The sequence below is a fragment of the Notechis scutatus genome, chromosome Z (genome assembly GCF_049901735.1).
Source record: "Notechis scutatus isolate UNSWTSFEM ecotype Mainland chromosome Z, rNotScu1.2, whole genome shotgun sequence".
Lineage (NCBI taxonomy): Eukaryota > Metazoa > Chordata > Lepidosauria > Squamata > Elapidae > Notechis > Notechis scutatus.
This window is the reverse complement of record NC_142025.1, coordinates 99,486,523-99,507,718: the sequence shown is the minus strand read 5'-3', so window position 1 is coordinate 99,507,718 and position 21,196 is coordinate 99,486,523. Positions and strand designations below refer to the sequence as shown.

Here is a 21,196-nt window from a genome sequence, read left to right as displayed (position 1 = left end):
GGGCTGCCCTCTCGGGCAGGGGAGGCTTTGTTGTACCAGTAGTAGGGTGTCGTTTTTAAAAGAAATGGCTTTGCCTTCGAAGGCGAAGGGAAGGCAGCAACAGGAGCGCCTGAAGCCGAGTGCCTCCGCCGGGCTCCGGTTGCAGGGAGGAGCCCTGGCTGGCCACGCGTGGCTGCGCCAAACGTCAAGGCGTTGCTCTAAATGCTGCGGCAGCACGGGGAGAAGGGAAAGCAACGGTGGCAGAAGGTCTCCCGATACGAAGTGCCCACCAACACCGAGGTCAACATCCAAGCCGTCGCTGCCTGCCCGCCCGAGGATGCAAGGGGGGGGGAATTAAGTCACCCCCGAAAAGACGGCCTAGCTGTTTTTTGGGGGGTCAAAAAAAAAATAAGGCCCGGCCTTATTTTGTGAGAAACACAGTAGGAAGTTTCTGCCTTGTTTTCCAAAACCATTATGGCTATAGCTATTGCATAAAACGTTTCACAGCAAATCACTAACTAGCAAAGATTAAAGCACCGAAACAACAGACAGGTACGGGCACCTTAATTGAGGCACTTGCGAATCTGGAGAGCTGTTTGATGTGCTGACCCTTCTTGCCAATGATTGCACCTACAGCCTGGGCAGGGATGAAAACATGCACAGTCTCTTGCTCAGGAGGCTGCCAAGAGAGTAGTTTCATGAATACCAATCAATGTCAGAAAAATGGGGCATTCTCAATTGACAGTCTGAAAGGCTAAAAAACAGATTTCTACTACTATCCATTATGGGCTGAAATGCAATGATATCTTTACATGTTTAGTGCAAGTTTAGTGAACTCGATGTGAAAGGAACTGATGATGCAGATAAGAGAAATAATACATGAATTTAGATAAAATAGGATTGAAGTGTTTATAATAACTGGAAGCAACAAATTAGGATGGGTGGTTATGAAAGCTCAGTCAAATCATCCCTTTACTGTCTTCATGCTCAGAAGCAAATATATAAACCTTATTGAAACATATGTATTGTATTGAAGAGCCCTTGTATTGTAGTAGTTAAAATGAAGTATTGTAAACAAACTCTGCCCACAGCCTGAGGTTCTGTCCTAAAGGGGCTAAAGGCTGACTCAGCCTTCCATCAGTAAAATGAGGACCCAGGTTGTTGGGGCCAATATGCTAATTGTAAACACTGTAAACTGCCCAGAGAATGCTGAAAAGTGCTATGGGGCAGTATAAACATCTAAACACTATTGCTATTGTACATGTTTTTTCTGATACACTACTGACATTACATGAATCAGTGAAACACTCAGGTGGAACACCTGATCCCCTTTAAAAATCTTGTCCATTTTGCAACTGTCCAGTCTTGTATAAAGACGTGACATCCCATATGAAATAAAATACAGATCTAAAAAAAAAAAAAAGATTCCCAACATCTAGAAACACCCCCAATCTAAGGATGCATTATATGGATTTTGCTGGATGCAACCATATTTAGTGGGAATCAAATGGTGGAAGCTATACAAACATTCCACCGAGATAAACTGCCGAGATAGTTTAATTGACTGACAATTCTATACTACAAAGTTGCTTATATCGAAACAGACTTCAACATTACCAAAAAAGAATTATATGGAGCTGCTCCAGAAACACTACTTGGAGGAGGTGGCACTGCGTTGGAAGAGGCAGGAAAGAGACCAACAGCAGCTAAGTTGAGACCAGGTATCAAGTGTGATTGTAGCTAAAATAAAAACAGAAAAAAACAAGACAAAGGAAGGAGGAATGGGATGTTTAATTTTTTTTTCATTATAACACAGTTACTGGGACTCAACTAATAACTCTGAAATGCTTATAGCAAAGATCACCTCATTTTTCTTTAAATGAGCATACTTAATATTATGCTTGAAAGTTCTTGAAGTGATGTTTCTATTTTTATATGTCATTCTCAAGATGGTCCATAATTCCTTTAGAATTTGTTTTAAAAAGTTTGAGTCTGCTTTATTACTAGATTAGTTAATTTATTAAATTGTTATGGCCACCCAGAAGATGGATTAACAGTTAAAATGGAACCCCTAAGGCAGCCTAGATTTAAACAAGTAGAATAAACAACAAATATAACAGCCTGCCACCCCCGAAATGCAAAGCAAACACATTAAACCCTAGGCCTGGGAACAGAGTCAGGTCATATGGGGGTGGGGGAGGGAATGCTGTTCTGGAGGGTGAGGGCCATGACACAGGGGCACACCTCCTTGGTCTCACAAGATGGCATCATTTAATTAAAGAGATCTGCAGCATATCCTCCCTGCTCAAATTTACAGGTGGACAGAAGTAACTGAAGGGAGGTTTTTTCTCAAATAACCAGGCCCTGTGCCAAGAAGGACCAGGTTGTTATTCTCTGCTATATATCTTCCCATTATTTTATACAGATAGTCTCAACTTACAACCAATCGTTTAGCAATCTTTCAAAGCTACAACAGCACTGAAAAAGTTACATACAACCAGTCGTCATGAATACAGCCACTGGAGCATCCCCATGGTCACATAATCAAAATTCAGGCTTTGCATTTGGTATGTATTTACAATGGCTCAGGGTCCTGTGATCTATTTATTTAATAGGGGAAACCAGATTTGTTGTATGAGCGTGTGATTCACTTCATAACTGCAGTGATTTACCTAACCGTGTCAAAAAAGATCATAAAATTGGGCCCAACTTGCTCAACAATCATCTTTCTTAGCAGCAGAAATTCTGGGTTCCAGTTGTGGTTGTTAGTTAAATACTATCCTGTAGCCTCTTTTCCCTGTGAACCTTTCCAGTTGGAAAATGTTCTATATTTCTTCATGATTTCGCCTTGGGAATTTAAGACTGGGAAGCCAGGGAGTCTACAGACCCAGGTGAGAGGAGTGTGCAATGAAAAGGATAAAATTTGCACACTTTGCCAATTATATGCATCTTCCCCCAATAATTTCACCAATATTTTCTCCTACTCGGATTAGGTTTAGTTCCTCTACATTCTTTATTCCTGACTTCAATGAAGGAGATTGTCCCAGAGCAAATGATGTTAGGTACAAAACACACTTACGCTCATGGCTGCTACATCATTCTCATATGCCTCCCTCACTTTCTTCATAATTTCTTGTTCTGCTTTGCAGCAATTCTCAATGGAGCCTTTCACAGTGATAGTCCTTTCAGGGTTGTATAATGTCAAATCCTGAAGGCTGAGTGGGAACATCAAAACAAAAAAAGTTTTGTTTTGTCAAAAAACCTTTGCCTGGCAAATCTTTCAGACTCCATTCCTGCATTCAGTTCAACCAGTTTATCAAAGAAAGCACCCCAAGAATTTCCTTTGTCATACAATTCTAGCAATATTCATTTAAAAATAGATAGCACTGTTACATACTCTGGCATTATTTTCCAAAGAAAGGAAAGGCATGGATCACAGGAACTCCTACGGCAATCTTTTTGACATATAATGGCTAAAGGCTGGGAGACAAAATTCCACAATTCGCTCCTCTGAATTTATTTATTTAGACAGTAAAGGAGCTTTCTCTGTTCCCATAATCCTACCCAATTCTGTTTCAGCCTTTTGCCTTCTATATCAATTGATAATGGATTCGGGGGCCAAATAATCCATTCAGAAATTTATTTGTACTTTAGCCCCTTATTTTTGCATAAGTAGAGGACTACTTGTAAAAACAAACCTGACAAATGGAGCTGATGGATGAATAGGATTGTATTAAAGGTGAAGGTTCCTCTTGCACATACATGCTAGTCGTTTCCGGCTCTAGGGGGCAGTGCTCATCTCTGTTAGAAAGCCAAAGAGCCAGCGCTGTCTTCGTGGTCATGTGGCCAGCATGACTAAATGCCAAAGGCGTACGGAACGCTGTTACCTTCCCACCAAAGTGGTCCCTATTTTTCTACTTGCATTTTTACATGCTAGGTTCGCAGAAGCTGGGACAAGTAACAGGATCTCACTCTGTTATGTGGGCACTAGGGATTTGAACCGCCGAACTGCCAATCTTTCTGATAGACAAACTCAGCGTCTTAGCCACTGAGCCATCGCGTCCATCTGGGATTGTATTATATGCACAAAAACACAGATTGTTTGTATACTTTCCATCAGAACAAGAAAGCCAATTGTTGCTGGAACTTTGCATTTTGATATGGCTCAAGGGCTAATCAATAAAGACTTATTAACAAGAAAGCTCAAAAGTTCATAACTGCATTAAAAGTAAAGGAGGGAAAAACAAAAAAAGACTTACGAGGAGATGGTGATCTTTGTCTCTGTGTCCTGTTCCACTTTCTTTAGGTTGCGGCCCTCCTTGCCAATCAATCGTCCCACAAAGTTGTTGTGGGCAAGGATTTTCAGAGGTACTTCATCAGCACTTGTGTATGAAAAATAAATTAAGTGAATTAAAACTCAGTGTCAATTTTTTTTTCCTGTGCGTGCAGAAGTCCCCCACTTCCATCACTTGCCATTCCAATAAAGAGTTAAAGATTATCTAAAACAGTGGAAAATCATGGCCAGGCAGTTGGTATCAATAAAAATGGATCAGATGGACCTACAGGAAGTTCTTATTTAGCAACTACCTTGTACAGCAACTGTTGCAATTACGACAGTGATGAAAAAGTAACTTTTCAACCAATGCCTGCATTTATGATCTTCACAAATCTACAAAATAAAGTTGAAGTAATATCATAAGCATAGTCATGGTTTTATTTAGTGACTATTTCACATAACAACCAAGTTGCTAGTCCCAACTATTGTTACAAAGTGAGGACCACCTGTGTCTCCTAAGAAACCTGTTTTGGCCTGCTACTTCCAATCTTATTCCTCAGTTTATTGCACTGATAACAATAGGACCTTCCAGCTTTTGCACGATCAGAACACAGCTGGACTGTCTTTGGAGCAGTTATTGCTTGATCACAAGAAAGAGTTATACAAGGCAAAAGGAATTTCCATTTCTCAAGGTGGCTTATCAATATACTCTCCTCACTCTATTTACATTTAAGTAAACTTTTGTATTATTCTTAATTTGCATAGTTTCTTCCGAGTTTCAAAGTTAGGGAACGAAAACTGCAAGATGTATGCATACAAGATGTATGTATCTTAAAGGAACCAATATATCTCCTGAGCTCCTTCTCATAGACAATATCCATGAAATCCAGCTCCAGCTGACTTGTGAAAGAAAAGAACCTGGTAGCAAGTAGTCAGAAGCAAAAACAAAGATTCTGGCTACAGAATCTTCTATTTTATTGGCCTTTAATTGGAAAAGATCTCATGCAATAATGCTAGAAAAAAAAATATCTGGGTACCCTTTCTAAAAAACCCTGCCGATCTTGGCACTAACAATGGCCTCTTACGTCTTAGTGTCTTTTGCCTCTTTCTGCATGATTTCCAAGATCATCTTGCAAGCAGCAGAACAGCCTTCTGGAGTTGAATGGATGCTTATTGCTTTCTCTGCTGCGCCCGCATTTTCCTTCCGATGCACATCAATTCTACGGTGAATTCAAAGAAAAGCAAGAAACCACTCAATTTGAACAGTGGTATACGTCCAAGGAATCAGAAACCGATTGAAAGGTCATAAAATGCCTCAAAACCTTGGATTCCTTATCTTTACAAAATATCTCAAATGCCTCATTTGTCATTTATTCCCAATTTGGATGCATGTGTATTTTAATTTTATTCACTTCCTCTAGATCAGTGGCCCCCAACCTTTTTTGTGCCACGGCCCGGTACCGCATCACAAAATGATCCGCGGCCCGGTACCGGCATCAGCACGCATGGCAAGGCGAGCCGGCGACCGCCAGCCAGCCGTCCCCTGCTTCTCCCCGCCACCTTCAACTCCTCCTTTGTACCTTTGTCGATGGGCTTCGGACGGCTTCGGGACGGTCGCTCAGCTCGCCTTGCCTTGGGTGCTGAAAGAATCCTTGCGCCTTAGTTTTGTTCAAGCCGCCCCTTTGATGAAACTAAGGCGCGAGGATTCCTTCAGGACCCAAACGCCGCTTTCCAACCGGAAAAGCTCACCGGAAGCACTTCCTCATCAAAACAAGATGGCGGCGCCCAGCAAACCGGCGGCCCGGTAGAAAATGTTCCACAGACCAGTACCAGTCCGCGGCCCGGTGGTTGGGGACCCCTGCTCTAGATAGCCCAATAGATACCACTGAGTAATCTACAAATTAATGAAAGCACATTAGTAGAAATGTAAAAAGCTATACGACAAAAGTAAAAAACAGCAATCACAGTTATTATAACAATAGTAAAATAACATGAAAATCAAAGTAATAGAATTTGAAAATGCCCAATATAAATTTATTTGCTAGAAGAACATACACTAGATGGATGAAACTCATAAAGTCTCTGTTACAGTGAGACTTCTTTGGCATAGTCCAATCTTTGGGTGCAATGCTGAACAATATGAAGAACACTGAGGCTTATAAGTGCCAGTTTAGCAGCATAGCTATGGCAACATTGTAAGCTCCCCCTCCAAATTATCTATACTTTAACATATCATCCAAATACTATACTATGAACAACTGCCTTTAAAAAAAGAAGCCAATTTTATAATTTATGGTTTTAAAGTATCTTAATTTTAAAGAACCAAAATAAAGATTAATCACAATAAGCTGCACTGATCTGAATTATCTTGAATTCTGTTTTAACCTACATATCCACTATGAAGCAAACTTCAGCAACAGAAATGCTGAAACTTGAATAACTCCCAATTCATTCTCATAGGAAAGACAGTAAAGAACAAAACAAAACTTTAAAGCAGAATAAAACACCTTTCCATGTAATGCCCTATAGATCTACTGGAACTCCAAACTATAAAACTATAGTTGGAGGACACAGACAGAGTAATACTGGGTTATGACTCTGTAATACTTGCTTCAAATTTTTGTTGAATAGGCTCACTATACACCCCAGCAATATTATAGGGTTAGTGTGGAAATACTATAAAAAAGGGGAGTGACAGCAATAACATTCCTTGAATGAAGAGCAGGGAAAATACAAATTTTTTATGTTCAAAGATAATGTCCAAGACTCATATTCTTGTATCGGGATGTTGAAGATGCATTTGTTTTCTGTTTGTTTCCTAGCCACTTTTCTGTAATTTTAATTAGTGTTTTGCATTAGCTCTAATGCACTGATCCAGGAGTCCCCAATCTCTGGTCCATGGACAGGCATCGGGCCGCAGCAAGCCAGAAACCAGACTGTGCAAATGGAAGCCCAACTGCGGGATGGGATGCAGGCAGCATGCAAAAACTTCCGGTCCATGAAAAAAACCTCTTTCTACAGAACCAGTCCCTAGTATTCAAAAGGTTGGGGGCCACTGTACTAAAATGCATACTCAGAAAAGGCAGAGAGTGATGGCTGACAGACTAGATCGGAGGTCACCAAACGGTGGTCCGCAGCGCATCCGGGTGGAGGAGCTGCTCCGGGATGACCAATGGGCCAGTTCTGTGATTAGAGCTCTGGAATATGGGACCAGGTGGCTCGTGGTGGGGCTAGAAATCTCTGCCATAGAGGGAAGTAGGTGCAACTTGCAACTTGCAACTTTGCAGGTGATGAACGTGCAAGGAGTAGCACAGCCCTTGCCAGCCGAAACAAGGTAATGGTACTCTTGAGGCGGGGGAGATGGCGGCACAGGTGGGCTAAAGCAACGGATGTTGGCAACCCACGGCTCTTTTGTCCTCCTGCTGTGGCTTCGTGTCAAATAATCCCACCACTGGCTGTCCCTGCCCCTCGCCCTCCCCTCTGAGTCATTCCTCGCCTGTTCTGAGAAGCGAAGGGAAGGGGAAGGGCTCTATATTTCAGAGTGGGAGCGAAGTTTCATTTCTTGCTGGGTCTCGCGGGCATTTCTTCCAGACCTTGTTGGAGCTGGGTGATTGGGAGACACGTGACTTCGCCTCAGCCCCGAGATATTGGCCCAACCTGGCTGTTTCTTTCCACCGTTGCTGTTGGTGCCTCCATGGCCTGCCCGCTCCTCTTGCAGCACAGTTAAATTTAGCATACTTCACAATGGGGGAGAAAGCATCCCCTCCTCCTCCTGGAATCCATTATGATGCGGAACATCAGCTGCAACCAGCTTGGGCAAGTGTCTCAAGGTGGAGAGCAGGTCGTGTGTCCGAGTGACCAAAGTGCATCTAGCTCCAACACAGGCCGAAAAAGCACCCGCGTGACCCAGAGAGCACCGGAGAATCGGAATGAGAGACAGAGATGAGAGAAAGAGAAAGATACAGACAGAGAGACGGAGAAATAGAAAGATAGAGAGACAGAGAAATGAGAGAGAGAGACATGAAAGAGATTAGAGATACAGAGAGAGAGAGAAAGATGAGAGAGAGATACAGAGGGATGAGAGAGAGATAAATGAGAAAGATTAGAGATAGAGAGAAATGAGAGACACAGAGATGAGAGAAAGACAGAGATACAGACAGAGAGTCAGAGAAAGAGAGAGAGAGAGGGAGAGAGAGAGATGAGAGTGCTAAAATTAGACAGCTAAAATGCTTGCTAACAAAATAACGTCTTACTTGGACTGTGTCTGTTTGGTTATGTTCCGGATGGTGGCACCTTCTTTACCAATAATGGCTCCAACATATTGGGTAGGAACAAGAAGCCGAAGAGGAATATCTACTGGTTGTTGTTTCACTGGAGCCCCTGAAGCCACAGGGGAACCTTGCCGTGGGGCACCCCGTGTTCCAAAGCCACCTCGACGTCCATTCTCTGCACCCTGGACAATCTGTTCATCAGGTATGTAAGAGACCTTCAATGCGTGGTTTTCCAGTTGATGTCCATTAAGTTTCATGATAGCTCTGGAGAAGAAAAAGAGAGAGATAAAATGGATGAGGAACTAATCTGTGAGAGGGCAGGTTATGCTAGCTAGAGGGGGATTTTAAAGGGGCAAGGCACTGCTTGATGTATCGGTGGATTATGCGAGCAGATCCAGTAAGGTGGCCTTCTGCAACTGACCAATGGTGATCTTGTCAGCGCCAATTGTTTTTAAGTTTAGCACAGCACCCAGTGTGCCGAGTACCACTGGAACCACCTGCACTGGTTTATGCCAGAGTCTCTGCAGTTCAATTCTCAAGTCCTGATATCTGGTTATTTTTTCCAAGTTATCTGAGCAAGTTATCTGTGTTGTGACATTGTTTGTAGTCAGTCTGAGTGATTGTCTTGCAACAGCTCAGTATGTCCGCTTCTTTGCAGAGTCTGAATTTGGGGTCCTCAGCAGATTTTTCTATTCTGGCTTTGATTGCATTCGTTCTGATGGCTTGTTCTTGGGCTGCAAGAATCAGGCCTTCTGTCTCTTTCTTCAGTGTTCTGTTGGTCAGCCATAATCAGGTCTTTTCCTTATCTACTTTTCCTTGGATCTTTTCAAGGAACTGTCCATGCAGTGCTTTGTTACACCAGCTGTCAGCCCAAGTTTGCATTGCTGTTTTCCTGTATTGATTCTTGGTTTGCTGCACTTTGAAGCAGCTTCCTATTGTTCACCTCCATCAAAGCTGGTTCAACACTGTCTTTCACATAATCTGCCAGAGCATGCTTCTCTTCTTCGACTGTCTGCTTCACTTGCAAAAGTCCTCTGCCGCCTGCCAACATCACTACGCAGGTGCAGAGCATAGTGTATGGCAAGCCCTATCATCATCATCATCATCATCATCATCATCATCATCATCATCATCATTATTTTAATTAAACATAAAACTCAATCAACTGAACAATTAAAAATGTAACACAAATATTATTGACTGATGGTTGATACGGTTGCCAGCATCCTAGATATTGACCAAGTCTATTATTATTATTATTATTATTATTATTATTATTATTATTATTATTATTATTATTATTATTAGTATTAGTATTATTAGTATTATTAGTATTAGTATTATTATTATTATTAATTAGTATTATTAGTATTAGTATTATTAGTATTAGTATTATTAGTATTATTAGTATTATTATTAGTATTATTATTATTATTTTCATTATTATTATTATTATTTTCATTATTTTCATTATTTTCATTGCACAATCACTCAGATGCTTAGGCTGCATTGGGCATTTTTAATCCATCCATTGAGTCTTCTCCACGAATCTGGGATAGGATGTTGCTTGATGATGATATTGTCACAAGATATAAGCTGCACAAGATATAAAGCTGCCTTTTGCAATTGATTCATCGCATTTTTGTCAATGCCAATTGGTGTTCAAGTGGTGCTTTAGATGTTTTGGAATTGCACCCAGGCATCTATGACTACTGGCATTATCTTTGCTTTCTTTTGCCAGTCATATTATTTCTAGTTGCAGATCCTGGGTATTTTGTGATTTTCTCCAATTCTTTCTTTTCTATTGTGCAGATCCACATATTACATATTATTATTATTTCTATGTCATCTATGTCTGGTTGATTAAATGACTTCTATATAACATCATTTTTAAGGTTTTTTTCACACTTTCTGTGAATTATACTCTTAATAGGTCACATTCAGTGGTAGTATGCTATTGGTTCAGCCTGGTTCAGCCAAGCCGGTAGCAGCAATGAGCAGTGGAGACCAAACCGGTTCTCTCTGCCACTCTGTTTGTTGTTGGGCCCACCCACCAACCCGGGCTCCCATACTCACCTTTATCTTCTGTTTTTGAAGTGTAACTGCTTTGTGCACAGAAGAATGCTACGGGGCAGCTGCTGAAGCGACCGGGAGAGTGCAGGCTTGCAGGAGGTGAGTTGGAACGCCTCTGCGCTTGCGCAAATGCCTCTGCGCCTGCACAAAGTGTGTCTTTGACGCATGCGTCCCCAGTACAAAGCATGCCCACCAAGCCATGCCTACCGAACCAGTGATAAAAGTTTTTGAATCACACCACTGGTCACATTCTTTTAAATGTATATGACTAATGCATTTGGAAAACCCTAAAATCGTGTAGCGGACCAAAGGCAACAAAATACCCTTTTCCAGATGGACCTAAATTAGGCAGGCATATTCTGGAAACCCTTTTCTCTGCCATGTCCACAAATCATTACCTTCATCTTGAATCCAGATCTAACTGAGACAGCCAGACCGTCCTTAGCTGTTTTGATGTTATATGATATATTCCGCCTTAAGTGGACATCACAGCCAATCTTACCCTGACTATAACTGACATGTTTTACCAGTACTCATAGTCTGGACACCTAGGAGATGGATCAGCGCAACATTTATTCACCACTTTATACTGGTACAGATATGCTCCATATTCTTTGTGACTCTAGTCATTTTGGTTCGGATAGGGTGAGTGTATGACTTTCTGAAAGATTGTTTTAAAAATCCCTTTGAAATATTCCTTCTGAGTTCCTCCATTAACTTGCTAGGTCTATGCGAATCTCCAAATAGACATAAACCAACAGGGTTGGTAGGAGAGAGGCTGTGTGTATGACATTAGAGAGAAAAGAGAAGCTGTCTTGTCTTCTGCTATTTTGTGCCATATCCCTCATCAGGACCCATTTCTTGTTATTCAAATAAAATAGACTTTCAAAAACAAATGTGCTCAAAAGGAAACTTATTGGAGAGGAAGTGACGTCATGGCAACTCCAGCAAGAGGAGAGCAGAGCTCTCTGTTCCCTGCACTGGCTTCTGCATGTTCGTGGGCTCCGAAAACCACTCTGGAGGAATAGTGAAGCAAGGAAGAGGTGCCTGGTGAGGTTTCAGGGGAGAACACAACTCCCCTATAGACTCCCGAGGCTTTTGCTCTTCAAGCCACGTCGTGAAGAAGAATGGTTAAAATGGCCATCACACAGCCAGAGACAACTTCAACCTAAGAAGAATGCAGGAGTGGACATAGTGACACTGTGGAACTGGGCGAGAAGAATTCTTTTATTTAATCATAACCCTGAAAAAGAAGATTCAAAAAAGGGCTTAGGACTATCTTTAAGTTGGCAGCGATTGTTAATGTGAGAAAAATACAGGGAAAGAACTTGGGAAAAATAAAACAAAGACTTAATCTTTAAAACTGAAATGGAAAGGAAATAACTTAAAGGAAAAACTTTTATAAAAAAGAATCTACAAAATTGGAATTGGTGATTGCACAGGATTGGCGGTGGATAGGCATTACTTAAAATGCTGTAATTGATGTGGAAAAAGAATATAATAACTAACAATTGAAAATATTGATAAACTTGATGAAAGATTAAATAAAAATGGTGGAAAGTGGAAACTGACACAAGAGTACCACCTCCTGTTAAAAGGAAAATTCTGTAGATCCCAACAACCTGATTTATTTAAAGTCGAAATTAAAGGAAAATAAAATGAACTGTATTGTTAAAAGACCCCAGAAAATTGGAATATTGAATTAAAATCAGTGGAGAAATATATGAAGATTTCTCCTGGGATTTGGACATGTGGAAAGAAATAGATTGATGGACTCTGGGATACAAAGACTGGTGGATATTGGACTGACAGATAGGGGGAAATTGTTGGTTTAAATAAAGACGATGGATAATTGGATATTTGAATATAAAAATAAAACAAGCAATAAAAACGAATGAAATATGTAGAGAAATAGAGCTGGAATTAAACACTATGAACAAAAGCATTAATGACTTACTGAGTAAAATACAGAATATGGAAGAAAACTCAAAAATGGCAACGCAAACCACAGAAGACAAGCAAGAAGTACAAGCAGAGGAGGAGCTGAACGGATGAGAAACCAGCAAGGCAGAGCAGATGGAACAACAAACAAAGTGAAAGGGAAAAATGAAAATAAAACTTAAAATGTTAATGATTGAGGTTGTTAGAAATGATAGTCACCTAACAGTTGGGTTGGCAATATATAAACCAGGATAGTCATTTAATACTGTTGTAACTTTAAGAGAATGTTGTAACTGTGATTGGCTGAGGTTCCTCCAATGGCCATAAGATGGAGCCAGAAACCTGGTTTGGATTTTTTTTTTCATTTCCTTTGCTTTCCTTTTGCCTTTTGCCTTGCCTTTTGCCTTTTGCCTGATCTGGTTGTGTGCTATTCATCACAACTCTCACTATGTTTCCCTTAGTACACTCATTCTTCTAACGGGGAATACCTCAACACTGGTTATGGGCCCAGACTCAGATAACTGAGAGTTAGTGTGAATACCGTATACAGACAGCTGTCTATTGTTTAATGGTGGGTTACTGTCCTGGTAAAGATGGCACAAGACACTTCAACAAGTCTATCACCGATAACCCGGTTGGATGGAACAAACTATGTTTCCTGGTCTATGAAGTGCAGTCTACTTCTGCGTAGGGAAGGGTTATGGAATGTAGTTCAAGATCCACCGGATGTAAATGCTTGGGATCCAGATGATGATGATGATGCCAAAAAATTAGCTGACTTTAAATGGAACAACAAACGAGCTCTTTGTATAATTGGACTAACACTGAGTGACCAGCAGCTAGTCCATATTCGTGGAGAAGAGTCTGCTGCTAGGTATTGGGAGAATTTGAAGAGGATTTATGTTCATGACAGTGTATGTGCACACATACATCTTACACGTAAACTGCTTAGAGCACGTCTTCTGAAAGGTGGAGATATGTTAGCTTATTTGAACTTTATGAAAAGAACTTTTCAAGAGCTACATGAAAAGGAGCTGATTTTTTCAGAGCTGCATCAGGTTTACATCATTCTTTCCTCATTAGATGAAAGTTATGATTATGTATCTTCACTGGAAGTTCTGACCAGAAATGAACTGACATTGACTGACATAACCGGATGATTTGTTAGAAGAGACAAGAAGAAGGCAGGATAGAGACCAACTGAGAGAGAAACAACCACAAGAAGAGGATTTGTTTTCAACTGCCTATACTGTTAGGAAATGTTTTTCTTGTGGGGCTAGGGGACATATAGCTAGATTTTGTAAGAAGGGCAAACAACAGAATACTGGTAATCACCAGAAGGCTAAGAAGAATGTTAATTTAGCTATGTCTAGCAATTCAACTGTAAACTATGATTTGTGGGGAGTTGATAGTGGAGCATCACAGTGCATTACTAGAAATAGAGAGGTTTGTAAAGATGTCCACGAGTAAGCAACATGTATCATTGGCAAATGGATGGAAGATGAAAGCATCTGGTGAAGGTACTGCATATTGTTCATGTGTAAATGAGCATTTACCTATGTTATATGTACCTAAACTGAAATTTAATTTGTTATCAGTAAGGACTTTAGTTAATATTGGTTATGTAGTAACCTTTAGGGGAGATAATTGTATAATAGAGAAAGAGGGTAAAAGTGTTACTGCTACTTTAGAGAATGATTTATATGTGATACATGATGACCAACTGCAGATGGCTAACTCAGTTTATAACTAGGTTAAGCCACATGACGAATGTATACATTTACTGCATAGACGTCTGGGGCACATTAATTTCAAAATGCTGAAACAAACTGTTAAATTGTCAGAGGGAGTAAAATTAAAACCCAGTAGCAAGTACTTAAACTGTAATGCCTGTAATCAGGAGAAAAGCAAGGTTACTCCTGCAAACATACTGAATGGGTTTAAGACCAAAGAACCTTTAGAGGTTGTGTTTGCTGACATAATTGGTCCTAAGATACCCAGTTTGGGAGGTGCCTGCTATGTTTTGAGTATAATGGACTCATGGTACAGTTTGATTTCTGCTATCTAATGAAAAACAAAACAGAAACGTTCCAACACTTCTTTAACTGGCTAAGATTTGCTGAAAGGAAAATGAGACATAGGGTAATTACCCTAGTTACAGATAATGGGACTGAGTTTATTAACACTAGATTCCAAACGATGTTGAAATTGGCTGGTGTCGAACATAAGCATTCTGCCCCTTACAGGCCACAACATAACTCGTTTATAGAACGAAGGGGGCAAACGTTACAAGCCATGGCTCGCACTATGTTATCCAATTCAGATTTGCCTGAAACACTGTGGGGTGAAGCCATAATGTGTACCAACCATGTTTTAAATAATGTGGTGAACACAACAACTGGTGAATTGCCATTCACTCGTTGGCATGGCAGAAAACCAAATTTAAGTTATCTACATACATTTGGAGCTCCAGTATGGGTACATATTCCCTCACAAGTAAGACTGAAAGGGAAACATAGAACTAGGAAATTATTTTTTGTAGGTTATGAGGCCAACCATAGATCGTTTAGATTTCGGGCTCCAGGCACAGCTAATGTTTACTGTAGCACTAGTGCTAAATTTCTTGAGCACATTGGGTGGCATAAACTAGAACAGGAATCCTACATTGTTGTTATCGACCCCCAAGTAGTCCCTAACGATGAGATAGTTAAACCATCAATAGCCATTAAAAAGAACAGGCATGGGACGAGGTAGAAGAACAGGAAAAGGTGGAACATGAGAGTCCACCAGTAAGCCCTGAGTTGCCTAGATGTTGAACCCGTGAAACACGACCACCAGATAGATATCAGGCTAGTATAGCATGCCAAGTAAATATAGTTCCTACTAACTATAATGAACTGAAACTGTATCCTGCTTGGCAGGAAGGTCCAGGCTGCTTGGCAGGAAGCAATGGATAAGGAACTGAAATCCTTACAAAGGTTGGAGGTATATGAAAATGTCAGGTTACCTCCAGGTAAGCATGTCATCGGGTGTAAGTAGATTTATAAAATTAAGACAGGTATGGATGGGACTGTTACCCATAAAGCCAGGTTAGTAGCACAAAGGTTCGATCAGCCAGCCAACGACTACGACGAGGTGTTTGCACCTAGTCTGAAGGCTACCACATTACGAGCAGCATTAGTGTGGGCAGCTAAGAAGAAATACACAACAAACCATTTAGATGTTGAGACGGCATATCTACATGCACCGTTGCAACATACTACATATTTAAAGAAGGCTTTGGGGATAAAAACTGAAAACAAAACTGATTGCTGGAGATTAAAAAAGAGTCTTTATAGCTTGAAGCAATCAGGCTATGAATGGAGCCAGTGCATAGTGAAGGAATTAACAAAGATAGGTTTTGTAGCTAGCATGGCTGATCCATGTTTATTCAAAAAGGAAAGTGATGGTGTAGTTTCATTGTTGCTATTGTTCACTGATGACATAGCATTAATCACTAAAACTGAGCAAGAAGCTACTGGGATTATTTCACTGTTAGAGAAGAAATTTAAAATCAAACATTTAGGTGAGATTAAACAGTATCTTGGTTTGAAAATAGGTAAAACTAAGGGAGGCTACAAAATCTCACAGGCAGATAAAATTAACCAGTTACTGAAGAACTTTAAAATGGAACTTTGTAAACCGGCTAAGACACCAATGAGCTGGGAGTTTATCCATAGTACTGTGCAAAGTCATTCTGCTTGAATTGCTGTGAGTCTTGCAACTATTCGCAAACTCCGTTTACTGAACTTTGTTTATGATACTGGTAAAGAAAAGGATTTCGTTTTTGGATTATCCCTGGACTGATTATTTTGAATACTAGCTGCTTTAACTGCGTATGATTTGGACTGTTTGTTGGACTTTGTTTAACCATTTACAGAAAGTAAAACTTACATTTTACTATTCAGTGTATCTGTGTGCTGGTTGCAAGTTATTCATCACAACTCTCATTATGTTTCCCTGAGTGCACTCATTCTCCTAACGGGGAATACCTCAACAGAGGTAACAAACTCAGGGGAGGAAATTTTGAGATTTAAGCAACAAAGAAAGGAAATTCAGAGAAAGGTTTTTGAGAGGACAGGGGCAAAATTAGATAAATGGGAAGAGAAGCAGAAAAAAGAGGAAGAGAGAGCAAGAGAAAAGGTCAAAAAATGATAGAAAATGGGAGGCAAAGTAAGAAAAGATTAATACTGCAAGGAGAGCAAGAGACGATGGTTAGAGAGAGAAAGGATAGATATTCCACATTAAGAGGTGTTATAGGAGTTAAGATATATAGTGATTAATTTTGATAAAATGGGGAAAATGGGGACTCAATACTTATTACTAAAGACATGTAAAATAGTTAAAGAAATATAAGGTTGAATATTTTAATTGGAATAAATATGAAATTAAATATTTATTATAAGATTATTATTAAAGATATGTAATTGCTAATGGGATATATATGAATTATGTGGGAAAGAAGTCATGTGAAATTTGACGGGGAAAATATAGGTATACAGGTGAAACTCGAAAAATTAGAATATCGTGCAAAAGTTCAGTTATTTCAGTAATGCAACTTAAAAGGTGAAACTAATATATGAGATAGACTCATTACATGCAAAGCAAGATAGTTCAAGCCATGATGTGTCATAATTGAGATGACGATGGCTTACAGCTCATGAAAACCCCAACTCCACAATCTCAGAAAATTAGAATATTGTGAAAAGGTTCAATATTCTAAGCTCAAAGTGTCCCATTCTAATCAGCTAAGTAAGCCATAACACCTGCAAAGGGTTCCTGAGCCTTTAAATGGTCTCGCAGTCTGGTTCTATAGGGATCACAATCATGGGACAGACTGCTGACCTGACAGTTGTGCAGACAACCATCATTGACACCCTCCATAAGGAGGGAAAGCCTCAATAGGTAATTGCAAAAGAAGTTGGATATTCCCAAAGTGCTGTATCAAAGCACATGAATAAAAAGTTATGTGGAAGGGAAAAGTGTAGAAAAAAAGGTGCACAAGCAGCAGGGATGACCGCAGCCTGGAGAGGATTGTCAGGAAAAGGCTATTCAAAAGTGTTGGGGACTTTCACAAGGAGTGGACTGAGGCTGGAGTCAGTGCATCAAGAGTTACCACACACAGACGGATCCTGGACATGAGCCTCAAATGTTGTATTCCTCTTATCAAGCCGCTCCTGAACAACAACGTCAGAAGCATCTTACCTGAGCTAAAGAAAAACAGAACTGGTCTGTTGCTCAGTGGGCCAAAGTCCTCTTTTCTGATAAGAGCAACTTTTGCATCTCATCTGGAAACCAAGGACCAAGAGTCTAGAGGAAGAATGGGGAGACACACACTGCAAGATGCTTGAAATCCAGTGTGAAGTTTCCACAGTCTATGTTGATTTGGGGAGCCATGTCATCTGCTGGTGTTGGTCCACCGTGCTTCATTAAGTCCAGGGTCAATGCAGCCGTCTACCAGGAGATTTTGGAGCGCTTCATGCTTCCTTCCACAGACGAGCTTTATAGGGATGCTGACTTCATTTTCCAGCAGGACTTGGCACCTGCCCAAACTGCCAAAAGCACCAAAACCTGGTTCAATGATAATGGGATTACTGTGCTTGATTGGACAGCAAACTCACCTGACCTGAACCCCATAGAGAATCTATGGGGCATTGCCAAGAGAAAGATGAGAGACATGAGACCAAGCATCCTGGTCTTCCATAACACCTCAGCAGTACCACAGGCTGATAGCTTCCATGCTGCGGCACATTGAGGCAGTAATTGCTGCAAAAGGGGCCCAAGCCAAGTACTGAGTACATGCTTATGCATGCTTATACTTTTCAGAGGTCCGATATTGTTCTATGTACAATCCTTGTTTTATTGATTGCATGTAATATTCTAATTTTCTGAGATTGTGGATTTGGGGTTTTCACAATTATGACACATCATGGCTTGAACTATCTTGCTTTGCATGTAATGAGTCTATATCATATATTAGTTTCACCTTTTAAGTTGCATTACTGAAATAAATGAACTTTTGCACGATATTCTAATTTTTCAAATTTTACCTGTATATAAGGAATAGTAATAGATAAAATATATATATTGTTTTATTAGAATGCATAATTGGTCAAACAAATATAAGATGGAAAATATGACCTATGTACTGAAATGAGATTAGAGAGGGACTTGTTTTAAAATATAACAGTGGTAATGTTAGGAATGTAAGTCACCTAACAGCTATTTGGGTTGGACAATATATAAACCAGGATAAACATTTTAAAACTGTATCTTTAAGAAAATGAAAAACTGTAATCAGGTGTGGTTTCTCAAACAGCCATAAGATGGAGCCAGAAACCTGGTTTGTTTTAGTCTTAGTCTCAGAAGAGAGTGTGTCTCAGTGTATCTCTGTTTCCTTCTGTTGGAGAGTATTGCTGTTCCTCCATTTTTCCTAATTGACTGCTATTTCTGGATTTAATGTAAGTCTTATACTGAACTGTTTTTGACACTGGACTTTGTTATTGAATTATCCCTGGACTAAAAACTGACTGATTTACCTGTGAATGACTTTGGATTGCTTGTTTGGACTTTGCTTAATGTTTCTGGAAGTAAAAACCTACATTTACTGTACAGTGTATCTGTGTGTATTATTCAAACACTACTCTCAAATACGTCTCCCTGTATGCACTCATTCTCCTAACGGGGAATTACTTCAACAGGTACAATTAACATTAAAAGGGGATAAATGTTGGATAATATAACTAAATCTGTTAAACACTACAAATATGATTAATAATATATTGGTAGTAAAAAGAGATATTTAGAATATGGAGATTGATACAAAATAAGTCACTGAAATAATGAATAATTAAAGAGAGAAACTATATTGAGGTTAAATTTTATAATATTGTTAAATGTATTAAATATGGGAATACTGTCATTTTTAAAAAAATGTAAGGCATCCAGGTGTCACACTGTTTATGCAATTATATATTTGTAGATAAGAAAAATAAACTTCTTTTAAAAAAAGGAAGCTTATTAACAGTTGACAAACACCGAGTGTGGTTGGTAACAGGGCAGGGCTTTCTACCTTCACAAGGAGCATAGAATAATGACAGATGGCTAAGCTTATGTTGACTGGGGCACAGGGAAACACATGTCTCATTCTCTAAACTCACCTGCCTTTTCAGCAGATTGTGGAAAGAAGGAAATTATGATGCAATTTAAGAGAGAAGGGGCAAAGAATAATAATTGCATTTATAAGATCAGGAGCTGCTTCTTTCCATTTCCTTATTATTTTTTGTCTGATTTCTTCACTATTTTTTCTATATTTTTCTAAAATATGCATTCTTTTTATCATGTTAAGATTTTTTTAGTTAGAAAATATAAAGGAAATTGGGGTTGGGAACTGGGCAGCAAAAATGATGCAGGGTTAATTTTCTGGTGGCTCCCAAACTGTAGGGAGAGCACCTTAAATGGAAAAGAGCCCAAAGACATCAAGAATTGTATATAGCTTTGATAATGGCCTGCAATTCATAAAGCTAACTATAGATGGGAGTGTTAACATTCACTATAACCCAGCATGGGACAATCTATATGCCACCAAGCATCCCATGTACATTTGCCACTCGGTTAAAATCTGTTTTGCCACTCGGTTAAAATCTGTTATCTGAAACCTAGGTTTAAAATTCTCCAGCTGAGTTCCATGAACTCTACACATTGCCTCCACATAGTGGAGCAGTAGCAAGGAGAGCAAATACTTCTGTATAGGAAACATTTGCTTTTAGATGGCCAAGTACTGGTAACAATTTAATATGTCACAGAATTTGCCAGAGATCATATCTGAACTGGTTTGTTTTTTGATTAAAGAAATGTCCATTAATTAATCATACAAGCAATATTCAACTAAAGCAGCATTCCTACATGCGCTTGCTAGAAAATAAGTTTTCCCTAATAATTTGGGTACTTTTTCTGCAAGAACTCTTGGACTGGTCCACAACGAAGAAGAATGATGATGGTGATGATGACAATATGTGACAAGTTAAAGAACTTCCTTCTCTTCCAGTAGATAATGGAATAATATATCGAGACAAAAATAAGCAGTACCTAACAATATACCTTAACTGTGAGTATCTATTTGTTCTTCTTTTTTTAAAAAAAATTCTCCCACAGCCCCAGAAAGAGACATATGCAATTCAGAGAATCTTTCCCTGATCATGTCCAAGATTTCAGAGAAGCATTGATCAAGGATATCTTACACACAAGTGATAAGACTATAATTAGATGAGACACAGATTCTTAGACAAATAAATCATAAATATGTTGCAGATCTAACAACCTATCAGAATCAGCTAATATAGATATCTTTCTGCTAGCTTTGAGTTCAGTATTCTGTGCAGAGTTATATGCACACAAAAATACCGAACCAATAAAACGCTTTAAACTTACTGTCTGGTCTGTTCCCGGTTAGAGTAGGTGACATTAACAACTGCTGTCTCGCTGTCCGTATTCACTTGCAAATAAAAAAGAAAGAAAAATATATGTAGTTCAGTTAAAATGCCCTTTATGATTAAAATAGCTCAGAAATAGCAGCTAAATCTCCACTTTTCCAAGAATACTAAAAACATGTAATATC

General features: G+C 39.5%; 1 protein-coding gene across 3 annotated transcripts in view; it reads right to left on the bottom strand.

Moving 5' to 3' along the window:
- Nucleotides 1-21,196, bottom strand: part of IGF2BP1 (insulin like growth factor 2 mRNA binding protein 1) — a 90,317-nt gene that overhangs the window by 9,828 nt on the left and 59,293 nt on the right. For all 3 annotated transcript variants that reach the window (XM_087944936.1, XM_026669722.2, XM_087944937.1), the window contains exons 5-11: nucleotides 21,010-21,073; nucleotides 8,509-8,790; nucleotides 5,341-5,475; nucleotides 4,239-4,361; nucleotides 3,059-3,194; nucleotides 1,597-1,719; nucleotides 542-658 (exon numbers count right to left, since the gene is read on the bottom strand). In XM_087944936.1, coding sequence (XP_087801062.1) covers nucleotides 542-658; nucleotides 1,597-1,719; nucleotides 3,059-3,194; nucleotides 4,239-4,361; nucleotides 5,341-5,475; nucleotides 8,509-8,790; nucleotides 21,010-21,073 — 980 coding nt within the window. The remainder of the gene's footprint in view (nucleotides 1-541; nucleotides 659-1,596; nucleotides 1,720-3,058; nucleotides 3,195-4,238; nucleotides 4,362-5,340; nucleotides 5,476-8,508; nucleotides 8,791-21,009; nucleotides 21,074-21,196) is intronic.